General features: G+C 52.4%; 1 protein-coding gene across 1 annotated transcript in view; it reads left to right on the top strand.

Moving 5' to 3' along the window:
* LOC135964672 (SH3 domain and tetratricopeptide repeat-containing protein 1) overlaps positions 1-24,173 on the top strand; it is a 160,055-nt gene that overhangs the window by 39,495 nt on the left and 96,387 nt on the right. Inside the window, exons 3-6 of the mRNA XM_065518879.2 lie at positions 11,752-11,932; positions 13,108-13,258; positions 16,443-16,565; positions 17,273-17,429. Coding sequence (XP_065374951.2) covers positions 11,752-11,932; positions 13,108-13,258; positions 16,443-16,565; positions 17,273-17,429 — 612 coding nt within the window. The remainder of the gene's footprint in view (positions 1-11,751; positions 11,933-13,107; positions 13,259-16,442; positions 16,566-17,272; positions 17,430-24,173) is intronic.

Here is a 24,173-nt window from a genome sequence, read left to right on the forward strand (position 1 = left end):
GCTCACTGCTCTGACTTTGTACAAGTCACATTTGTAGGGCTGTGCACAGTGGCTTACACCTGTAATCCCAGCACTTTGGGAGGCCGACCTGGGAGGATCTCTTGAGCCCAGAGTTCGGAGCCAGTCTGGGCAACATGGTGAAACCCCATCCCTACAAAAAATAAAAATTAAAAAATTAGCCAGGTGTGGTGGCTCATGCCTGTAATCCCAGCTACTGGAGAGGCTGAGGTGTGAGAATCACTTGAGCCCGGGAAGTAGAGGCTGCAGTGAAACATCATCACGCCACTGCACTCCAGCGTGGTCAGAGCAAGACCCTGTCTCAAAAAAAAGAAACCAAAACAAACAAACAGAAACTCATTTGTAATAGTGGTAGTAGTTAACTTTTGAAAGTTTGGAGAAAAGTTCCTAAATAACCTGTGACCATGGACAACTTACTTAGCCTTTCTATGCCTCAGTTTCCTCATCTATGAAAAATGAGAGAATATGGTACTGATCTTACCGGATTTCAATGAGAACTCAGCGAGATCAAACTCAGAGCCTGGCACCTTGTGAGTGCTCACTCAATGTTATTATTTCAACATTTTAGAGGAAAAGGAATGCTAATGGGTCATGATGGCTAAACATAGTCTATCACTGGCGTTACTTATGGTATTGGAAGGAACTTGAATTCTATATAGATAGTGTGATGGAGAAAGTATTTTGGGCATTGGCAGCATTTATTCAAAGGACAAAGGACGTGTCTGTCCTGTGTGGAGAGCCGTTTCCGCTTGTTTCTTTAAATGCTATGGGAAAAGCAGTGGGCCCTGTGCTGTCTGCCGGACAGCTTCAGTCTCCAGGTATTGATTTGGCCAGTTGTCGCTCGCTGTCATCATGGCAGCAGCAGTTGAAGGAACAGCTTGTCTTGATTTGCATTTTTGGGTGTTTGTGCTATTTATAGACAATTAAGACATGGAAGCCTGTTTATGGCAAGCTGGCAAATTCAGCAAAAAATGGAAAAACCTGTTAGCACAGTTTGCACGTGTGCGGGCACAGAGCAGCCAAATAAACACACATGTTTTCCTGTATTTTAAAAACCCATTGGGGAAAAAAAAAAAAAAAAGACATTAAACCATTGCCCAGATGGCTTATAGAGCTAGAGCTTTCTCGTTGAAGTACATGAGTATGTCTGTCAGACATCTGAAACCCAAAGCCATCTTAAAACATCACCATCATTTTGATGCTACCCCTACCCGCCGTGTTTTTCCATTTGTAAGGGACAAGGATCCAGGAAGGAAAGTATCAGCTTACAAAGGCTTTTGTTACAATTAATCGTTCATGTTCTTTCTTTTGGTATCTTATTCTCTGTTTACATTTTATTTTTATTTTTACTTTTTTTGAGACAGAGTCTTGCTCTGTCACCCAGGCTGGAGTGCAGTGGCGCGACCTCGGCTCGCTCCAACCTCTGCCTCCCAGGTTCAAGTGATTCTTGTGCCTCAGCTTCCTGAGTAACTGGGATTACAGGTGTGTGCCACCACGTCCAGCTAATCTTTATGTTTTTAGTAGAGACAGAGTTTCGCCGTATTGGTCAGGCTGATCTTGAACTCCTGAACTCAGGTGATCCACCTGCCTCAGTCTCCCAAACAGCTGAGATTAGAGGTGTGAGCCACCGCCCCCGGCCGCTGTTTCCGTTTTGTAACGCTAGCGTCACCCCAGTGTAGGGTGGTTGGGGTATTGTTCTTCCTGCTTCCTAGTGTATTTCCTCTACAGCATTGATCACTCTTGAACATGCTTTTTGGTTGTCTGTCTCTACCTACAAAACTATATGTTCCCTGGTATATCACCAGTGCCTGGCACGTAGATAGTCAGTCAATATTTGTTGAATGAATGAATGAATGAATGAGCTGAAAGAACCTTCTTCTTCTTTCTTCTGTCACTTCACACCAAATGCTTTTGGAAAATGCTATGTGAACGGGGATCGTAAGCAGCAGAGGTTACACACATTGCTGTGGGATAGCCCATCATCCTCTGATACTTGTCTGGAAGGATGTGGAGTACTTGAGTAGAAATGATACAAGACAACTTCTTCAGGAAATCAGCCAAGTGTCACAGCTTTTCACATAGGCGTGTGATGTTTGCGTATGTGTGTATGAAGAGCTGTCGTGGCCTAGAATCACGGGCCTTTAGATCCCTTGTACAGATAGAAAAGTAAAGGCCGAGGCCCAGGAATGCTGCAGGCCACTGAGGTAGAGTCCCTGTCTGCCCTTCTCAGTGCCCGGTCACTTCTCACTGCACTCCCCTCTTTATTGCTAAAACCACTTTCCCTGACTCTGAATGTGTAACCACGAGGGAGAAAATGTACCCCAGGCTCACAGTTTGTGGAGAAAAAGCCCAGCAGCTGAAAATCATGTTCACAAAATTTGTACCTAGAAAAAGTGGCCATTTCTATAGTGTCTTTAAATTTCCTTGTTTCTCATACATTTTATAAACAAGACAGTAGATGGAGATTTGGGAACAGCAACTTTAGAACAAGGGGGAAAAAATCAAACCTAGAGCCTTCCAGTTTCAGTTTTCTTCTCAGTTTAGGGCTGAGGCACTTTAGCTTCCTGTCTAAGGGACCACTCAAATCTGATTAGAAGCCATTGTGGGCTGGTAATTATCCGTAATTTTAGGAAGACAGATGCAGCACCAACTCTGTTCTCTAATACCAGGCTTATTAATTTTATATTTGTATGGCAGGAGAAGCAGATGGGGAGGTGAGATAAGCGTTCAGATGCTTGGTCATTGATAGCTTTTTACTTCCACGTATTACATGGGGATTTGGGACCCGGGAGGCCTGCTGAGAACTGATGACTATCTGTCCCTTAACCAGCTGGGTTCTTTTTCATCCTGAGCTCAGGAAGATTGCTCCTACTGCAGCCAGGGAAGACAGGTGGTTGGCTGGTTAGAAATCAGGGCAGGTTATTTTCTCTACCTGCAGTTCCCTGTTGCAAAGCAGAGCTATCAAAAAGTTGTCTTCTCTATTGTATTTCAAATCTGGGTGTTTAAAAAATTGTGTAAGCAAATTAAGCATTTCTTTAATGGTAGTTATGTGTGTTCTTGATGCGAATGAGAAGTGCATTCCCTTGTAAAATCCCTGGCACTTTGTAGGAGGACGTGAGCCTTAGAACTGAAGTTGGTTTTCTAGATGATCATGTAGACATGATGCTGAGCACCAGACAAAGATGTTGATTGAAGCGATTTAAAAAAACTTTCTGAGTTCAGATTTTACACCAATATTTAGAAAATCAGCAAAGGAACTTGGAGGAATGTTCTCAGGCATCCAGTTCAGCCCCCTACCCACATTGTCATAAAATCCGAGTGTGTGTACAGGGAGGCGCATTCCTTTCTGTTCTCATCACAGAGCCTTCCCTGGCTCTGCACCTGCCTGTCATGTGCGTCCGTGTGAAGAGACCACCAAACAGGCTTTGTGTGAGCAATAAAGCATTTTAATCACCTGGGTGCAGGCGGGCTGAGTGCTAAAAGAGAGTCAGTGAAGGGAGATAAGGGTGGGGCCATTTTATAGGATTTGGGTAGGTAAAGGAAAATTACAGTCAAAGGGGGGTTGTTCTCTGGTTGGCAGGAGTGGGGGTCACAAGGTGCTCAGTGTGGGAGCTTTTTGAGCCAGGATGAGCCAGGAAAAGGAATTTCACAAGATAATGTCATCACTTAAGGCAAGAACCGGCCATTTTCACTTCTTTTGTGGTGGAATGTCATCAGTTAAGGTGGGACAGGGCATTTGCACTTCTTGTGTGATTCTTCAGTTACTTCAGGCCATCTGGGCATATACGTGCAAGTCACAGGGGATGCGATGGCTTGGCTTGGGCTCAGAAGCCTGACATTGCCCTCTTCCCTACCTTCCCTAGCTTTTCCCTCCTGTGCGGTTCTCTCACAAAGTGAATGGCCTCAGCCACAGCTTCTCTGCAGCTGCATCAGACTGTGGCGACAGGAGTGGTGGCTGCTGCAGGGCCTGCTGTCCCCACGGAGCTCAGTCTTGCTTGCCGCTACAACCTGGTCACCATTTTGCCCCGAAAGTATGTAATTCTACAGAATGAGAGCCCACATGCTGGGGATGGAGGCGTCTTTATCACGGTGCTCTGCATATTTCAATCTTGGGTGGAAAGTGTGGAAAAGTATGTGATACCTGTGGTTGGATGTCAGAAGGACGTTGTGAACTTGATGTGGACTGAGGATATTAAGGTGCAACAGGTACCCCGGCTTCATTAAATGAGACTTCCCTATCTCCTTGCCAGGCACGCGCAGGTGTATGGCCACGTCTTATGTGTTATTCTTATCTAGAGTGCGCCTTGTCGTCATGCTTAAAATTACATGATGATATTCTGCCTCATAGAGTAGGTCCCAAACAGCATTCAACACAGAAATGTACTCTTGCTATTACACATAGAAAGTGCTTTCATATACCAAGTGGGAGAGCAGTCCTAAAATCTGGGCTGGAATCGCAGAAGGAAGGCATTGGAAAGCAACAGATTCCCTAGTCCAAAGCTGATTTTTGATGAACCTAGAAACAGGACCAAGAGAAGTGAATTTGCCTAAGGCCCTGACAGTGTCTCACGGTAGCATCTGAACCTAGCAGTTTCTTGACCTATTTCTTTAAATGATTAGTCATGCTTCCTCTGATTCCTATATAAACATTCATTTATATAATGTTCATTCTTCATTCATTCTTTTATATTCATTTATATAATGTTCCTCATTCATTCTTTTGTTTCAGTGAATTATTGCAGTGCTACCACGAAACAGTATTTGAGTCAAAATGTGGCAGTGTTGATCCCTTCCCAAGGATTTTAGTTGCACAGTTTTTCAAAGTTGTGCTTACAGTTTCTTGTTGGTTGCAAGGTGTCCTTTCAGAAGCCAATTGTGTGGTGTATTTACGTTGATTGTTGGAGGTAGTTGGGTTAGAACCTACTTCGAGTGGCTGGCATGGGCCTGGGGGACAGTGACAGCTGCCTGCTTCATGGGCAGAGATGAAGTAATTGCTTCCTGGGAAGTACCATCCTCCTGGCCACACTCTCCAGCCCATTTCGTTTGTGTTGGTTTCCTTGGCATCTGCACGTTTCTGGCTTCATGTGAGTCTCATTGATTTTAGCGTATGACTTCAGGCTGTGGGGAAGAATGGCCATTTTAGCACAGAGATGCACACAAAGGAACAACTGGCTAAATGTGAGTGAAGACATTTTTGGGGGGATTTCATTTCTTTTATTTTGTAACAGGCAGTCTGGGAAGCAGTCTGGACACGTGGCCTGCGCTGTCACAGTTCCTCCTTGCAGGATCGCAGATGTTTGGAGATTGTAGTGATAACTGTTATCATTGAGAATGTCATTCTCGCAGGCTCTAATAAGTCAGGATGTATTCAGTGTTAATTTGTTAAAGACAACTGTATTTCTAGCCAAATCCATGTTAGACGTTTCTCCTGGCAGTGTTGCGGGGGGGGGGGGGTATTCCTGTGACTTAGTCTTAGGGAAGCACACGCCTTTGAATACTGCTGAAGCTGTGAGTACCCAAAGCGCACCGGAGTACTTTTGCCATATGGGGTGTTAGTCACTGATACACGTCTCAGTCAGACCTGATGGATTCTTGACCCCTTCATTTTTTAATTTTTTAATTTTTAATTTTAATTTTTGTTTTTTAAGAGCACAACCCCTCAGGTGGCCACCATGAATCTCTGGTGTTTTCAGTTGGCTGCAGCCTATTTGCCATCTCTGGTTCAAACATATTCGAAGCCTGATGATGCTTCCCTCTGTTGTTCTGCTGTGTGACCCCCGCGCCCACAGGGTTCAAGACTGTCAGAGCTGGGGGCCACCTTCACAACTACCAGGGTTTCCGGAACCTCCTTCATCTAGCCCTGGGGATGGAAGAGATGTCATCAGAGGTGAAGGCTTATTAGGTTTACATGCCATTGATAACGAATGAGGAGGTTTTCTTTTATATAAGGGGAGCTTCTTAGAACGTGCTTTACTAGGGTAAAGAAGCTTTTGAGGTTTGCTTTCTGTGGAAAGATATTTTGTGATCCTGCCCTTGCTTTCAACAAAAATATAATTTCCATACCAGTGCATGTTGTATTACTGAGCACTGGCTGACAAATGGTTCTTAACTCGTCATTCACTCAGCCACTGTTTCTTGAATGGCATATGTTTGCCAGCTGTAGTAGGAACTCGCTAGGCTCTAGGACTAACCCTTATGAAATGGGGTCCTAGGGGAAGCAAATGCATATACGTATAAATGTTTGAGGGGATATCAGAGGGGGTGCCTATAGGTGCAAAACTTCATTCATTCATTGCCCCATCTAGGAGGTTTTGTGTCTTAGCAGCATGTTCCATAGCAACACATCCCTCGATCAAAATATTCATCATATTATTTTGAAATTCTCTGCTTAGGTATGTGTTTTTCCGACTAAGTTTAAAACTGGTTAAGGACAGGCTATGGGGTATGTATTATATATATTTACACACACACATATATTTATATATATACACATTACCATTGTAAATTTACAATATATATTTATATATATATACACACATATATATTTCTCCCTCTTTGTATATACACACACACCACACACATATATGTACACACACACATATATATGAAATTCTACTGCCAAGTACAGAAAGTGAAAACTAGGCAAGGGTTCTTTTAGTGTTCATGAAAAAATAGATGTGTTAGTTGAGAGCGTCCTTCAGTTACCAGGGGAAAGACAGGATGGGTTCACAAAGGGAGACAGTGTTTTGTTTTTGTTTTTTCTTTGTTTAACTCTTGAATTCAAAATAATCCAGACTTACGGAAAAGTTGCAAAAATAGTACAGAGAATTCCCATATACTCTTCCCTCAGATTCCCCAAACATTTCACCCCATTTCTACTTTCTCTTTCTTTCTCTGTGGATATAATTTTTTTTTTTTTTTCTGAAATGTTTGAGAGTGGAAGGTAGAATGCAGGGCAGGGTGAAAGGTGGAAGGAGACAGGTAGGTTGGGAGGCTTTTTTTTTTTTTTTTAAACCTTCAGAGATGGAGTTTCGCTCTTGTCCCCCAGGCTGGAGTGCAATGGCACGATCTCGGCTCACTGTAACCTCTGCCTTCTGAGTTCAAGTGATTTTCCTGCTTCAGCCTCCCGAATAGCTGGGATTACAGGCACCCACCACCATGCTTGGCTAATTTTTTGTATTTTTAGTAGAGGGGTTTCACCATGTTGGCCAGGCTGGTCTTGAACTCCTGACCTCTGATGATCCACCCACCTTGGCCTACCAAAGTACTGGGATTACAAGCATAAGCCACTGTGCCTGGTGATTGGGAGGCTTTTGCAGTAACCCAGAGAGCTATGATGAGGGCTGGACCTGGTTGGAAATGATGAGAAAGGTGAGAAGTGGTTAGGTCTGGCATAGAGTTTGAAAGGAGAGTTTAAATGGGTTAGATGACAAGAGAGAGACATGGCTCTGAAGGCATAGTAGCCCTTGCCCTGCTGGGCCGGACGAGACAGGCAGCCTAGGGCTACTACCACACCCTGCGGGCAGCTCAGGACCTGGGCCAGCGGAGGAACCAGGCAGTGGTGCTGGCCAACTTCGGGACCCTGTGCCTGCACGCGGGTGCCAGCAGCATGGCCCAGCACTACCTCCTGGAGGCCGTGCGGCTGTTATCGAGGCTGCCCTGCAGGGAGTGTGGCCGGGACTTCACCTATGTGCTCCTGTGGCTGGGCCACCTCTGCACCCGTCAGGGCCCGGAAAAGCAGGGCAAGGGCTACTATGAGTGGGCCCTTCTGGTCGCTGTGGAGATGGGCCATGTGGAGAGTGAGTGCCCCGGTTCCTCCTGTATGCCTTCCGGGGCCACTCGGGTCAGGGCACACCTGGGGTTTGTGATTCAGAAACAAGTGGTGGTTTTTCCACCATTGAAAGTGCTGAGTCATGGCCAGCAGCAGATGTTGGCAAGCGCCCTGGAGACAGGCGGTTCCCACACAGGGCCAGGCCCTCTGCCCTACTGGGGCAGCCAGCTCTTCCCAGTTTGCCCCGGGACCATGCTGCCTTGAGCACGGAAAGTCCTGCGTGCTGGGAATCCCTAGCCATAACCCTGGGATCAAGGCAGGCTCTGCTGAGCTGGGACTTGGGGCCCCTCCATGAGCCAGGCTGTGAACGCCGGTTCTTGTGCCTGTGTTATCTGCTTGGTATGTTGGCAGCCTGCGCACCTGTCATCCCACTTCACAGAGGACACGGGGCGGGTGATTGCCTAAAGCCGCAGAGCAGTTCATGCAAAAGCAGCTTGTTGTGCACTGTGTGTGTCAGGCCCCACCCACAAATGGGGCTTGTGGGGTCCTCGGGTGGCAGGGACTGAGCGTGGGAATGTGAGCTTTAGGCCAGAGAAGCCACAAAAGGGTGAGTGGCGTGATGGCGGGCCAGCACTTGGCCCCGGGTTAGGGAAGCCTCTTTAGTCTGGGACCAGAGGGTTGAGAGGATTTAGTCAAGTAATAGGTGGTGGGGGAGGGCCTGGTGGTGTAGCCTGTGTGAAGGACCAGGGATAAGCTAGTGGGGGTGAGTGGTGGTGAGTGAGTGGGGGTAAGTGAGCGGGGGTGAGTGAGTGGGGGTGAGTGAGCGGAGGTGTGATGGGGGTGAGTGAGTGGGAGTGTGAGCGGGGATGAGTGCGGTGTGAGCAGGGGTGAGCGAGTGGGGGTGAATGAGCGGGGATGAAGGGGGTGTGAGCGGGGAAGAGTGAGTGGGGGTGATTGGGGTGAGTGAGTGGGGGTGATTGAGTGGGAGTGATTGAGTGGGGGTGAGTGAACGGGAGAGTGAGCGGGGATGAGTGAAAGGGTGAGTGAGCAGAGGTGTGATGGGGGTGAGTGAGCAGGAGTGTGAGCGGGGATGAGTGGGTTGTGGTGGTGTGAGTGGGGGTGAGCAGGAGTGTGAGTGGAGATGAGTGAGTGGGGGTGAGTGATTGGAGGTGTGATGGGGGTGAGTGAGTGGGAGTGTGAGCGGGGATGACTGAGTAGGGGTGAGTGAGCGGAGGTGTGATTGGGGTGAGTGAGCGGAAGTGTGAGCGGGGATAAGTGGGGTGTGAGCGGGGGTGAGTGAGCAGGGCTTATGCAGGGAGGTGCAGAGTTAGGAGTGGGTGGATTGGGTGCTGGATGGTGAGAAGCTCTTCTGGAGAGCTAAGCAGGGCCTGGGGCCTCAGGCTGTGGCTTGGCCTTTTCCCCAAGAGCACTGGGGAGCCATGGAGTGCTATCGAACAGTCACTGCAGACTGAGCAGTGAATGGATAGTAGGTGGGCAGGGCTGTCTGAAATCTAGGCCGCAGAGGATAGATGAGGAAGTTGAGTCCAGGGAAATGGCCGAGACAAGGGATACTGTTGTGGGTCCCCTCTGCCTTGCAGCGCTTTGTCATGGCATAGTGAGACCACTCAGAGGTGCCTCCTGTGGCCTGGACCAGAGCCCCAGGGGCTGTGGCCAAATCTGCCCATTTCCCAGCACAGGCCTGGCACCCACTCCTGGCCCTAGGAGGGATGAGATTTTGGGAAGGACCGTGTGAAGGGGCCCCGGTCCCACACATCTGCCCAAGGAGGGGTGGGGGGTTCAGACCCAGGCTTCTTCCCCAGGGGCATTCCCTGACTGGAAGGAGACCCTCCAGGAATCCAGCGCCCCAACCCCCACTGCAGCCTCCCGTGGCTCCTGGCACAATAGCCTGTGGCACCTCCTCCTGTGAGGCCCTCCCCAGGGTGCTGGGGGATTCAGACTTGGAAATGCAGGCCAGGGAACGGGGATCATGCTTTCCTATCTCCCCACCCTGCGCTGAACGGTCGAGGAGACCGAGGGCGGGGCTGCTACCCCACATGCTTACTTGGGGTCATTTTTGAGTCACTTTTGGTAGTTTGTGTCTTTCTAGGAGCTTGGCTGTTGTGTCTAGATGGTCTGATTTGTTGGTCTACAGTTGTTCGTAGTGTTTTCATGGAATCCTTTTATTTCTGTCAGGTCGGCAATAATGTTTCCTCTTTCATTTCTGATTTTAGAAACTTGGGTTTTTAATTTTTTATTTATTTCTTTTTATTAGAGATGGGGTCTCATCATGTTCCCCCAGGCTGGTCTTGAATGCTGGCCTCAGCGATCCTTCCACCTCGGCCTCACAAAGCGCTGGGATGACAGGCGTGAGCCATGGGGCTCAGTCTCTGATTTTAGTCATTTGTGTCCATCTTTCTTTTCTTGGTCAGTCTGGTGAAAGATTTGTCAATTTTGTTATTATTTTCAAAAAACCCACTTTTGGTTCTGTTGATTATCTCTTTTGTTTTTCCATTCTCTGTATTTTTACTTCCCATTTCCACTCTCATGTTTATTATTTTCTTCCTTTTATTTGCTTTGGGTTTAGTTCATTATTTTTCTAGTTTCTCAAGGTGGAAGGTTAGGTTTTTGATTTGAGATTTTTCTTCTTTCTTTGAATGTAGACATTTACAGTTATAAATTTCCCTTTCAGCACTGCCTTAGCTGCATCTTGGAATTTTTGATACACTGTGCTATTTTTTTTTTTTTTTTAAGACAGAGTTTTGCTCTATTGCCCAGGGTATGGTGAAGTGGTGCAATCTTGGCTCACTGCAACTTCTACCCAGGTTCAAGCCATTCTCATGCCTCAGCCTCCCGAGTAGCTGGGATTACAGTCATGCACCACCCCACCCGGCTAATTTTTATATTTTATTTTTTTATAGAGATGGGATTTCACCATGTTTCCCAGGCTGATCTCAAACTCCTGGACTCAAGCGATCCTCCCACCTCGGCCTCCCACAGTGCTGGGATGACAGGCGTGACCCACCGCGCTGGCCCGGGCTGTGCATTTGTTTGCATTCTTCTCAAATTAGTTTTCAGTTTCCCTGATGGTCTCTTTGACTCACTGGTTGTTTAGGAGTGTGTAATTTCCACATATTTTTGAATTTCCCACATTTCCTTCACTGTTGATTTCCAGTTTTGTGCCAGTACAGCTGAAGAACACCTCTGCTTCGGTCTCAGTCCTTCTCCATTCACTGCGGCTCATTTTGTGGCCTGGCACATGGTCTGTCATGGGAAATGTCCCCTGGGTGCTCGAGAGGACTGTGTATTCAGCTGTTGTTGGGTGGCGTGTGTAACAGATGTCCATTCAGCGTACCTGGTTTCCTGTGTTAATCTCCGGAATGTTTCTGGCACTAGAAAATCAGAAACTTTCCATCGTTCCCAGCGCCCTGGCTTTGGGAGAGGCCAGTGAGCCTGTGGCTTGGGAGCCTGGTTGCATGAAAGAAGCATGTGTGGGAACGCCAGGGCCTGGCTTTGAACCCCATTCCGCCAACATGATGCCGTGTGTGGCAGACATGACGCTTGGCTTTGCTCTCTCAGGGTTCCATGTGCGACAGGGTCTACTTGTGCCCCTGGCCTCATCAGCTTAGGCTGAAGGCGGCCCTGGTCCTGGCCAGAGGGGCTTTGTGAAGCAGAAATAGATGGCCTGGTGCAGGGGCCGAGCCTGGCCAGGACCTCGGCCCTGGGAGTTGTAAAGAAGGCCGGACTCTACCGTGAGCCTCTGCACCAAGGTGTGCCCATGTGACTGTGTGCTCGGCGTCTGCCCTGGCACGGGTGCATGGCCTGTCTGCGCTCAGTCTCCCCGCCTATGGGGCCCAGACTCACAGAGGTGTGAAAGAGGCAAGCACAGCGCAGGGGCCTCCGAGCCCAGCCAGCCTGGCTTTGATGCTGGGAGACTAACGTCTTCCATTTTGTCTTCTGCCCAGGCCAGTTGCGGGCCGTTCACCAGCTGTGCTACTTCTATAGCAGCGTCATGCCCAGCGAGGCCCAGTGTGTCATCTACCATGAGCTCCAGCTCTCCCTGGCCCGCAAGGTGGCCGGCAAGGTGCTGGAGGGGCAGCTCCTGGAGACCATCAGTCAACTCTACCTGTCCCTGGGCAACAAGTGGTAAGGGCTGGCTTTGCAGTGGTGGAGGTGGGAGCGGGCAGGGCCGGTAGGGGTGCACAGGGAAGCTGGCCCAGGACCCCAGCAGCCCCTCTCCTTTTGATCATTCGGTTCCTTGGCATCAGATGTTTTGAGCTGGTGGGCCTGGGGTCGTCCCAGGGCTGCTGCTGGCCCGTGAGTCCCAGCTTGAGCGTCCCTTGTTGGGTCAAAGGTCATCTCAACCCCAGCAGAGGCAGTACGTGCACTCTGGGCTGTTCTTCCTACTATGGTGGCTTTTGTCCTCTGACCTCTGCCTGCCCGAATCTTCACTCCTGGCCTTCATCTGTCCCGTTAAATGTGACCACACCAGCCACCTGTGGCTTCGCTCCCACAGAAGACAGAGCCAGTTGTGTCACCTGCTTCCCTGGGACAGGGTTTCAAGGTCTCACGTCCCATATGTGGCCTACTCGGCTTCCCCCAAGCATCCTGACCTGGTGGGGTAACCATGGCCCTGGCCACCCCACCCACAGGGCCCAGTGACATTGCTGCAGTCACACCCCCTCGAGTGTCAGACTTACTGAGAGAGCAGGGAAGGAGCCAGATTCCATGGGGACCCGGGTGACTGCCTCCAGTCTTGGTCTCAGGTTCACAGAAGGAAAATGGGCCAGTGTGCTAGAGCCATGCTTCTCAAAGTGTAGTCCCTGGACCAGTAGAACAGCATCCATGTCACCTAGGAGCTTGTGGCAAGTGGGAGTTCTATGGCCTGCCCCAGGCCTGTGGAGCCGGAAGCTCTGTGGGCAGGGCCAGCAAGCTATAAGGACTGGCCTCCAGGTGACTGTGATGCCTGCACACCTTGAGAACCATCGGCCCAGATAGCCCCTGAACACTAACGGTTCCTGGTGCGTCTGGAGAAGACACAGGCCATGTCTGGGAGGCAGGGGAGATGGACTAGCACACTCCTCCTGCCACAGGGTAGCATGATGCTCGATTCCCTCTGAAGGATGTCCTTCATCTTTTCCATGCCGTGTGTGTTCACCCTGGCCCTCCCAGCAGCCTGGGAAGAGCAGAACACTGCACACACAAGAGGGCCGTTCCCAGTCCTCACATTCCAGATTCATCTGTCACCAGACCCACGGGAGGAGGCAGACTGGTTCCAGGAGGATGAGAACCCTTGTTCTGATACCTGTGTCTGATTCCAGGGCCTGCAGATCCACTCTGGACTACACCAAGGGAAGTCTGGGGATTTTCATTGACCTTCAGAAGGAAGAGAAGGAGGCGCATGCCTGTCTGCAAGCAGGGAAGATCTATTACATCCTGCGGCAGAGCGAGCTGGTGGACCTGTACATCCAGGTGAGTGGCAAGGGATGCAGGAGGACCCCTGTGCTCTTCACTCTCCATCCCCCCATCCATTCATCCTTCCATCATCTATTTACCTGCTCATCCTTCCATCCATCCATCCATCATCCATCCATCCATCCATCCATCCTTCCATCCTTACATCATCCATCCATTCACCTGTTCGTCTTTCCAAGCATCCATCCATCTATCCATCCATCATCCATCCCTCCATTCATCCATCCATCTATCATCCATCCATCCTTTTATCATCCATCCATTCACCTGTCCATCCACCCATTCACCTATTCGTCATCCATTCACCTGTTCGTCCATCCATCCATCCTTCCATCTATCTTTCCATCATCCATCCAACTGTTCATCCTTCTATCCATCCATCCATCCATCCATCATTCTTCTGTTCACCTCTTCATCCATCCATTCACCTGTTCTTCCATCCTTCCATCCATCTTTCCATCCATCTTTCCATCCATCTTTCCATTATCCATCCAACCATCTTCCATCCATCCATGATCCGTCCATTCACCTATCCATCCATCCCTCCATCCATTCTTCCATCCTTCCATCATCCATTCACCTGTTCATTCTTCCATCCATCCATTCATCCATCATCCATCCATCCATCTATCATCCATCCATCCTTCCATCATTCATCCACTCGCCTGCTCATCCTTCCATCCATCCATCCATCCTTCCTTCCTTCTAGCATCCATCCATTCACCTGTTCATCCTTCCATTCACCTTTTCATCCTTCCATTCACCTGTTCATCCTTCCATTCATCCATCCATCCATCCATCCATCTATCCATCCATCCATCATTCATTCATCCATTCTTTTATCATCCCTTCATTCAGCCACCATCCATCCACCTGTTCGTCCATTCATCCATCCATCCTTCCATCATCCATCATTCATGCATCCATCCATTTATCCATTCATTGATATATCCATCCATCCATCTATCATCCATCTATCCTTCTATCATCCATCCACTCACCTCCTGTTCATCCTTCCATCCATCCATTTAACCATTCATTCATCCTTCCATCCTTCCATCATCCATCCATCTTTCCGTCATCCATCCTTCCATCATCCATCCATTCATCTGTTCATCCTTCCATCCATCCATCCATCATCCATCCATCCATCCATTTATCCATTCATCCATCCATCATCCATCCAGCCATCATCCATCCATCTGTCCATTCATCCATCCATCCTTTTATCATCCATCCATTTATCATCCATCCATTCATCATCCATCCATTCACCCGTCTATCCATCCATTCACCTGTTGATCCATCCATCCGTCCATTCATCCTTCCATCAACCATCCATTCACCTGTTCATCCTTCCATCCTTCCATCCATCGACCTGTTCATCTTTTCATCCATCCACCTGTTCATCCTTCCATCCGTCCAACTGTTCATCCTTCCATCCATCCACCTGTTCATCCTTCCATCCATCCACCATTCATCCATCCGTCATTCATCCATCCATCACACTCAACTCCTGTTCATCCTTCCATCCATCCATCATTCATCCATCTATCCATTTATCCATTCATCCATCCATCCTTCCATCATCCATCCATTCATCTGTTCATCCTTCCATCCATCCATCATCCATCCATCCATCCATCCATCCATCCATCCATCATCCATCCATCCATCATCCTTCTATCTGTCCATTCATCCATCTGTCCATCTATCTGTCCATTCATCCATCCATCATTCTTCCATCCTTTTATCCATCCATTCACCCGTGTATCCATCTATTCACCTGTTCATCCATCCATCCGTCCATTCATCCTTCCATCATCCATCCATTCACCTGTGTATCCTTCCATCCATCCATCATCCATCCACATATCCATTTATCCATTCATCCATCCATCCATCATCCAACCATGCTTCCATTATCCATCCATGCTTCCATCATCCATCCATCCACCTGTTCGTCCTTCCATCCATCCATCATCCATCCACCCATTCATTCATCCATCCATCCATCATACATCCATCCACCCACTAATCTACCCATTAATCCATCCCTCCATTTATCTATCTGTCCATTGGTTTATCCATACATTCGTCTATCCACCATCTAGCCATCAATATGCACATACATCATCTACCCTCCACCCATCCATGCATTATCTACCCACCCATACATACATGCAGACATACACACATCATTCCACCCACCCACCCATCCATCCATCCATCCATCCATCCACCCACCCGTCCGTCCATCCATCCATTCATCTGTCCGTCCGTCCGTCCATCCATCCATCCATCCATCCATCCATCCATCCATCCATCCATCCATCCATCCCAGCATTAATCTATCCACACACCCATCCATCCATCCATCCATCCATGTGTCTACATCTCCTCATCCATTCATCCATCCATCCACTCATTCCTAAGCCACTGCTGAGCACCTGTTGTGTGCCTTTTCCCTCCCTCCAACTGGTTCCTGCACATCCTCCCCCAGTGGCCAGCATCTTCTCCCTGAGGGCAGAGGCGCGGCCCCTCACAGTGCCCAGCACCTGCTGGTATACAGCACATGCTCAAATAATGTGACCACTCAGTTAACACACAGAAGAACTTGCTCCAAGCGACACGTGGCACATCTCCTTACAAAATGAATCTATCATAGTGGCTGTTTTCAGAGGCTTTCCCAAACACAGTGTGATCTGGAACAAATTGTGAAGCCCACGAGCCTGGTGAAGCTTTCGTGATTGAGCACCTGCTATATACCTCCATGAGATGAGGAGAGGGATCAAGAGCTCATGGCCAAGATGGGACCAGGCCCACCCACAAACACTTGATGTGGCAGGGATGTGGCAACACAGAAAGGAGCCAGGGGATGGGCTCCCAGCAGTCTGGGGGCCACGGAGACTGGTTTGAGTGCAGGGGAAGTGGGCTAGGGCTAGCCCTGGTGGTAGGATTCACAGGTGTCGGGCTCCTGGGCTGCAGCTGCTCAGTCACCTCCTGGCACTCAGGTGCATCAGTTCATTGTCCTCATGCCAGTGGTGGGGGCATCCCTAATGCACAGAGCCTGAAAAACGCTCAGGTGTACCTGTAGTGTGTGAGAGGAAGGAGGCTGGCAAAGGTGGGCGTGGCCACCTCGCCAGGTGTGGGTCTTGAGGGAACTTCTGTCTCCTTTCAGGTGGCACAGAATGTGGTCCTGTACACAGGCGACCCCAGCCTGAGGCTGGAGCTGTTTGAGGCAGCTGGAGACATCTTCTTCAATGGGGCCTGGGAGCGGGAGAAAGCCGTGTCCTTCTACCGGGTGAGCTGGCCTGTGGGCTGATGTGGGTGGGCCTCAGGGGAGCACCTGGAGGGCTGAGGCACAGGTGTGGCAGGGCAGAGGCCTCCCACCTGGAGGCAGGGCCACCCATGCACCTGCTCAGTTTCCAAGTGGTCTCACCGGGAATGATATTGACCATGCCCCTGCCCGGGACAAACGTTTGGGGCCTGGATGTGACAATGGCTCTACCCTTGTACCTGATGATCTCAAGCAACCATGAGCGGGAAGTCCTGTCCCCATCTTCCAGATGAGGAAACTGAGGCTCAGAGAGGCACAGGGACGTGTCAAAGGACACACAGCATGTCAGTGGGAGGCCCAGGTCTGCTTGCACCCCGAAGTGGGTCAGCTTCTCCCTTCCTCTGAGCTCACGGTGTGGCTCAGCCCTGGGCACAGATAAATGCGGTGTTTTTAGAGCAGAGAGGAGTGCTGGCTCCCCCCAGCCAGACCCCCTGGTGCCCAGGTGGGAAAGGCTGGTCTGAGGCTGCTGGGTGTAGCTGGATGGGCCTCAGGTGACTCTTCAGCCCCCAACTTAGGTGTCTGAACTGTGTGTTATCCCAGAGCACAGAGCTCTGTGGAGGTGCAGGGGTAGCTGGGGTGTGGGAAGCTCCAAGCACATGTTTGAGCTCTGAGGAGGGCGCTGGGCAAGGTGGGTGCTGCGGGAAACCTGACCCCACCTGCCTGTGTGGTAGGACCGGGTCCTGGCCCTGGCAGTGACTACGGGCAACTGCAAGGCGGAGCTGCAGCTACAGCTGTGCAAAAAGCTGGTGGCACTCCTGGCCACACTGGAGAAGCCCCAGGACGGCTTGGAGATTGCCTACATGGCCCTAGCACTCAGCATCACTCTGGGTAAGTCCCCTGAGCCCCCACCCTGCCAGGACCCACACTTTGCCAGAGCCCAGCCTCCAGGTCTGCAGGGCAGGAGCTGAAACAGCTGCTGGATTTTCCTGGTCTCCTGTCCAGGCAGGCAGATCTGCCCAACTGGCTTCCCTGTCTGGCTGTGGGGCACGGCCCGAGGTCTCTCAGGCAGTGTAGAGCTCCCTGCCTGACTGAGCTCTGCTTCCTCTGCCTGTTCCCGCTGCTGACCACAAGGGCCGCCCAGTGTGCCCTCTGCCTTCCAGACATGCCAGGCATCTCGTTGGTCCCTGTATGTGCCAGGCTGAGTGACACATTCCCTTTATCTTGTGCCCTTCCCAACTTCATCAACCACATGGCTCTCTGGCTGATAAAATCCCAGTTCCCCTTCCAGCAGTCTGCCCCTTAAGGCCGGGCATCCCCTGGTGCTGTGCCAGGGTCATCTGTCCCCCTCCAGAGACAGGGAACCCTAGGCAGGCCGCATGCCCCAGCACCTTGTGCCCCGTGGCCCAGTACACAGTAGGTGTGCAGCTGACTCCCCAAAGTAGGGGGCTCTGATTGTGACACACGCAGGAGGAGTCGGATGTCACGTCTGTGGGTTGCCTGGAGCCGGGGTGCCCGGGAGCACCTGGACTGCATGGCTTTTGGGCTCCCCTGGTTAAAACCAGTGAGCAAAGGCAGGTGGCTATGTGTAGGCACAGAGCTGGGCCATCCAAGTCCGACTTTGCCAAAGCCTCACAGTAGACAGGGGCAGGCCTTATTAGTTCTGCTTTGCAGATGGGAAAGTGAGTCTGGGAACCTGGAAGGGACTGGCCAGAGCTGCCCAGGCGACCGCAGGTGCCTGCAGGCAAGCCAGGTGCTGCCCGGGGTCTTCATACCTGCTGCTGAGGGGCCTGTGCCCTCCCTGCCCCAGGGAGCCGCGTCCTTACACCTGCCCCTTTGGCCTGCACCCCAGGAGACCGTCTGAACGAGCACGTGGCCTACCACTGGCTGTCCGCCCTGCACCATCAGCTGGGCCAGGGCAAGCTGGCGGAGCACTTCTACCTCAAGGCCCTGTAGCTCTGCAACTCGCCACTGGAGTTCGACGAGGAGACCCTCTACTACGTGAAGGTGTACCTGGTGCTCGGTGACATCATCTTCTACGACCTGAAGGTGGGTGGGGAGGGGCAGGGCTCGGGGTGTTCCCGGCCCCCTTGGAGTGGGATCTCTACCCAGACCCAGAGGCCTGGGTTCCAGCCTTCCTTAGGAATGGCCCAGTGGCCTCCCTGGAGCTCTGCATGTGGCTGGAGGAACCGGCAATGTTGGCAGATACAACCCAGCTCCCAAGCTGGCCAGGCCCCACCCTCAAGAACTCAGTCTCAGCCAGGGAGGCTGACACATGAGTGGGCAATGGTGGCCTCTGGGTAAAGAAGGCGGATTGTAGTCAGGGGGACCCTCCTGGAGGAAGTGACACCAAAACTGAGTCTTGACAGTCAAGTGTCAAGTTGCATTTAACAAAGAAAACAGGGTCGGGAGAAGGACATTTCGGAAGATGGCATCATCCTCACATTGAATCCACGTTGCAAGATCCAACCCAAATCGTGGCGCCTCCTCTAGGAAGCCTGCCCAGGGTGCCAGCCTGCACTGAGCAACTCCTTCCTGGAGTCCCGAGATACCTTGAATCTTCACATCACCCAGGAAGGGTGGGGTGGGACCAGTGTCTTACCATCGGGTTCACAGACAGGGAAACCCCAGCTCAGGGCAGGTACAGTGGGGCAGGGCCTCAACCAGCCAGGCTGAGGCCTTGCTGGGTCGAGTCTGTCTGGAGCGGAGGTGCTGTGCTCCCTCTGCCCCCAGCCCTGCCCGGGTGGAGAGCTGGGAGTGTCAGACTCAGACCTGGGGTGTCTCCACCCCTCTGCCCAGCAGGCACCGCCCCTCCTCAGCATCACACCGGCACCGCATCAGTGCTCCTTATGGGCTGAGGGGCCAGGGCACTCCAGTCCAGGGGCCGAGATCTTGGGGTCCTTAGAACAACATGAGGAGCTGGGGCAGCCCTACGACCTCGCCCCGTATCGTATCCCCCACCGCAGGCCTGGGGCTGCCCGGGAGGCCCCCGCCCAGTGCTGGCGACACCTGGTGGTCAGAAGTGGTCCCTGTGGCCTCCCAAGTCCCAGCCAGACAGGGAGGTGCCAAGTGTCAGACTCAGGGACGCTGCTCACCACTCAGGGGCTCGCCTGGGACCCAGGGGGCGGGCCTCCCAGAAGAGGCCTTTATCTCTCTTGGTCAAGCCTGCCGCCCACTCCGCCTGCCCAGGAGGAAGGAAAGGGCCAAGTAGTACCTGAGAGGCCAAAGTCCACAGTTGGGGTTGAGGGGCAGAGGCCTCCTTCACCTCCTTCCCATGCACAGCCCTCTGGGCGTCATCGTGACTATGCTGTCAGCGCAGGCCAGCTTCCCACAGGGAGGCCCCTTGGAATTCCCCAAGGGCGGCTGTCTTTCCAAGGCTACACCCTCCTCCTTGTAGAGGAGGCTCTGGACCCAGGGCCCAGAGGAGTAGGAGAAAACGCCGGGCTGCATGGGGCCTGGAAGGCTGGCAGAGAGGCAGGGGTAAATGGGCATCTTTGCCGATTGCCTCTAAAATGGGGTCCCCTTTAGTGTACACGTGAGAGGGAGCCCTGGAATAGGGAGGATTAGGTGTGTCCTGGCTCAGCCTGCCACTCACTAGCTGTTGCACTCACTACAGGCACATGGAAATGCACACGGGCACAGGCACATGCACACACAGCACGCGCACACACAGGTGCACACACGCACACACAGACATGCACACAGGCACACACAGGGACACGCACACACAGGCACACAAACACGCACAGGCACACGCACAGGCACACGCAGAGACATATGCATTGGCTGGCTCCTTCCTGTTTAGTTGGGATGCCCCCACCCCTTCAGGAAACCTTTGCCTTCCACCCCCGGCTGAGTCTGGGGCCTCCTGGGCCCCCCACAGGCTCCTGGGCTTCCCTCTGCCATAGCCTGGGCCACCCTGTGTGGTCAGTGTTTACTCCCAGGTCTCTCAGACTGGGAGCAAGTTCGTTAGGCTCAGCCACTCACCCAGCACAGAGTCCAGTGTTCGGCTGGGCCGGGGGCATTGGATGAGCAGTGGCGGTGACTCGGGGCCTTCTCACGCCCCTGCTCCATGTGTGGGGCGGGGCAGTGAGGGAATGGACTGCTGCATCTTTGACTTTGTCCTTGACCCTGGGAGCCATCTTGAGATGGTAAAGAGGGACAGGCCAGGCATGGGTCTTAGAGAGGTTCCTTGGGTGGCCCCATGTGGAGGAGGCGCCTGGGGAGAAGCCGGGTGGAGGGTGGGAGGGTGAAGGAGGAGGTCTGGGAGGCGGCATCCCAACCCAGGGATGGTGAGTTTGGGCCAAAGATGCATTGAAAATGGGACTGGATGTCTGGGGAGTCACACTCCGTCAATATTTCAGGGAACATTGCCAGAGAGGACACCTGTGAGATGGTTTTGTACCTGGCCTGTCCCGTGGAGGGCCTGGAAATGGTCAGCATGGACAGGGGCCAGAGGGGAGCCTGGGTCACTCAACGCTGTGCCCCTGCTGTGGCTCGGAGCCACGGGTCCTGCATGGAACTCTCAGAGCAGGCAGGATCTGCCCTGACCTCAGCCCATGGGGAAAGCAGCCACTGCCTGCGGAGAGGGTGGCACTGGGGCAGGAGGCTTGGGGTGAGTGGGGCGTAGGGGCAGTCAGGAAGGCTTCCAGGGGTGTAAGGGTCGTCCCCACTTCCTGCAGCTGAGACCACAGCAGTGTAACAGGTTTCGGGGCTCATGGGGTGAGCCAGCATTGGCTGGACACGTGGAATGACCTGGAGACAGGAACGGCCTCTGGGAAGACGGGCTCCGAGTCCCCCTTTTGCTGAGCATGACCTGTCCCCTTCAGGACCCGTTTGAGTACTACCAGCTGGCACTGGCAGCCGCCGTGGACCTGGGCAACAAGAAGGCACAGCTGAAGATCTACACGCGGCCCGCCACCATCTCCCAGAACTTCCTCCTGGACCGTGAGAAGTCGCTCCTCTTCTACCAGAAGGCCAGGACCTTCGCCACAGAGCTCAACGTCCGGAGGGTCAACCTGCCTCCTCTGCCACTCTGCGGGTGGGCCCCCTGGTTGGCCCCCAGCCACTCTGGCTGAGGACAGCATCCAAGGGAGTGGGTTTTGTGCAAGAAGGATGGTCTCCTCCCTCTCCTGGTGTCTCCCGTGGCTCATTTTCTGGGAAATGGGGCATGAAAGGAGGGTTCAAATAGCAATAAATTTTTCTTTGCAATAACCTACCGAAGTCCCCAGGGCATCCTTCCCTGTGTGCTTCCTGGGCTGTGTCTAGGGGCCAGCCCCTTCCCTGGTGGCAGCCCTCTGATCTTGGGGAAGAGAAGGACCGTGAGTTCAACAGACCTGGGCCAGGTCACCATGAGCCTCGGTTTCCTCGGTGGCCAGAGGGGAGATGGTGGTGGAACTCTCTGGGCAGCTCCCTGCTTTCCCTGCTCAGAGCTTTTGCCGTAGGTCTCGTGTCGCCCTTGACTTTAACCTTCAGGCCACTGTGCCCGGATGTGGGGTCTGCTAGTGTCCCTGTTCGCCATTGAAGAAATAGAGGCACAGAGAGGTTAGGTGTCTGGCCCACCGTCACACAGCAGCAGGTAGGGGCGGAGACGCAGAGCCCAGTACACTGACCACCACACCACCCTGCCAGCCTGCAGCCAGGAAGGTGTCCCCCATTAGGACCCAAGGTCAGCTCCTGGACCTCTCTTGTGGTGTCGGGAGAGCCACAAGCCAGTGACGGTGGCCCCGGGGATCCCTCACTCAGTGTCCTCTGCTCCCAGACTTGGTTGGGCTGAGCCTGGCTAGTCCCACCTCTGGCCACTGGTCAGCCCTGTGGGAAGTGAGATGCAGGGATCTCTGCCTGTGTAGATGCTGCTGCCCAGTATTGAAAGCCTTATCTGGGCTGCCCCCAAGCCATCCCCACATACCCCTCCCCTTCCGGTCCCCGGCCCTCATCTCAGTCCCTGGAATCCCAGGTTTTCCTTGTTGGAATCTCTTGGCCTTAGGGAACACAGCTCACACGGTCTCTTTGCCAGTTTACAGCAAGAAAACCGAGGTTCAGAGACTGTGGGTGTCGCACGTGATTCTCACATACACTGCACTCTCCCAGGCCCCTCTCTTAAACACTTTAAATGAGGTGACATTCACATCGCATGCAATGAACTATTTCAACGTGAATAATGTGGTGGCATTTGTGCATTCACAGTCCTGTGCAACCACTCACGCCATCTACTTTCAAAATGTTTTCATCTCCCCAGAAGAAACCTGCCATCCTCACTAAGCTGTTACCCCTCCTTGGTATCCCCCAAGCCCCTCGTTTAATGGAAGGGGAAACTGAGGCCCGGAGAGAGACTTGCCAGTGGGCGGAGCTCTGATCATAAGGAATCAGGCAGCCATCTGCTGCTTCAGTCCTGGGTTGGTTTGCCACCCAGCAGAGGTGACAGAGCCAGGAGGTTCTGGGACCCCATGCTTGCAGCCAGAGCCCTGCCCCGAGCCTCCCCACCAGGGGGAAGCAGAGAGCTTTCCAGAACCGGCCGCGGGACTGGCGGGAAGCAGCGGGTCAGAGCTGCTGACAAACCTCACGTGGACCCCAGATCGCTGTCTCTGTGGGTCGGGCTTGGGAATTGGAGAGGAGGCCGCATGATTGGAAACGTGAAGACGGCATGGCCTGGCTGGAGGAGTGGGAAGCGCCGTCACGTTGACTGGGGACACAGACCTCCTGCCCGCTGGGCCGGGCCTGCAGCCATTCTTCTCGGGGTAGGGTCCGCAGGTCCGGCTTGCTCTCGGCCCCCGACCTTCCTCAGAGTCCGGGGGGCTTTGGAACTGTGCCTTCCCATCTCCACCCACCCTGGCTGGTGCCATGAGGGGCCTGGATCCTGGGATCCTGTTCCTCTTGGGCAGCAGAGACTGGGGGACCAGAGGAGATGATGGGTCTTCAAGCCCCACATTCCAACCCCAGCCCACCACTGACAGTCTGGGGGTTTGAGATGAGGGAGTTGATGTCTCTGAGCCCCAGTTTTGTCACCACTAAAATGAGGCCGACATACTGGGGCAGAGTGCCAGCCCCAGGGCTAACAGGCCTGTTTCCTACTATTCCCTCTTACTCCTAGGAATAGCTCCAACAACCGCACACTAGGGAACGCTCAACCCAGGCCAACTTGTCAGAGGCACGTGAACCAGAGCGACTCCATCTTGAATGGGGGCTGGTTAAAGGGAGGCTGAGACCTGCTGGGCCACATTCCCAGGAGGCTAGGCATTCTTCGTCACAGGATGAGATAGGAGGTCCCCACAAGATACAGGTCATAAAGACCTTGCTGATAAAGCAGGTTGCAGTAAAGAAGTTGGCCAAAGCCGCAAACCCAAGATGGCCACGAGAGTGACCTCTGATTGCCCTCACAGCTCATCATGTGCTAATTATAATGCGTTAACTGCTACAAGGCACTCCCACCAGCGCCACGACAGTTTACAGATGCCATGGCAACATCTGGAGGTTACCCTACATGGTCTCGGAAGGGAGGGCAGAAACTCTCAGTTCTGGGAATTGCCCACCCCTTTCCTGGAACACTCATGAATAGTCCAACCCTTGTTTAGCGTATGATCAAGAAATAACCATGAAAATGGGCAACCAGCAGCCTTTGGGGCCACTCTGCCTATG

This window comes from Macaca fascicularis, chromosome 8 (genome assembly GCF_037993035.2).
Source record: "Macaca fascicularis isolate 582-1 chromosome 8, T2T-MFA8v1.1".
Classification (NCBI taxonomy): Eukaryota; Metazoa; Chordata; class Mammalia; order Primates; family Cercopithecidae; genus Macaca; species Macaca fascicularis.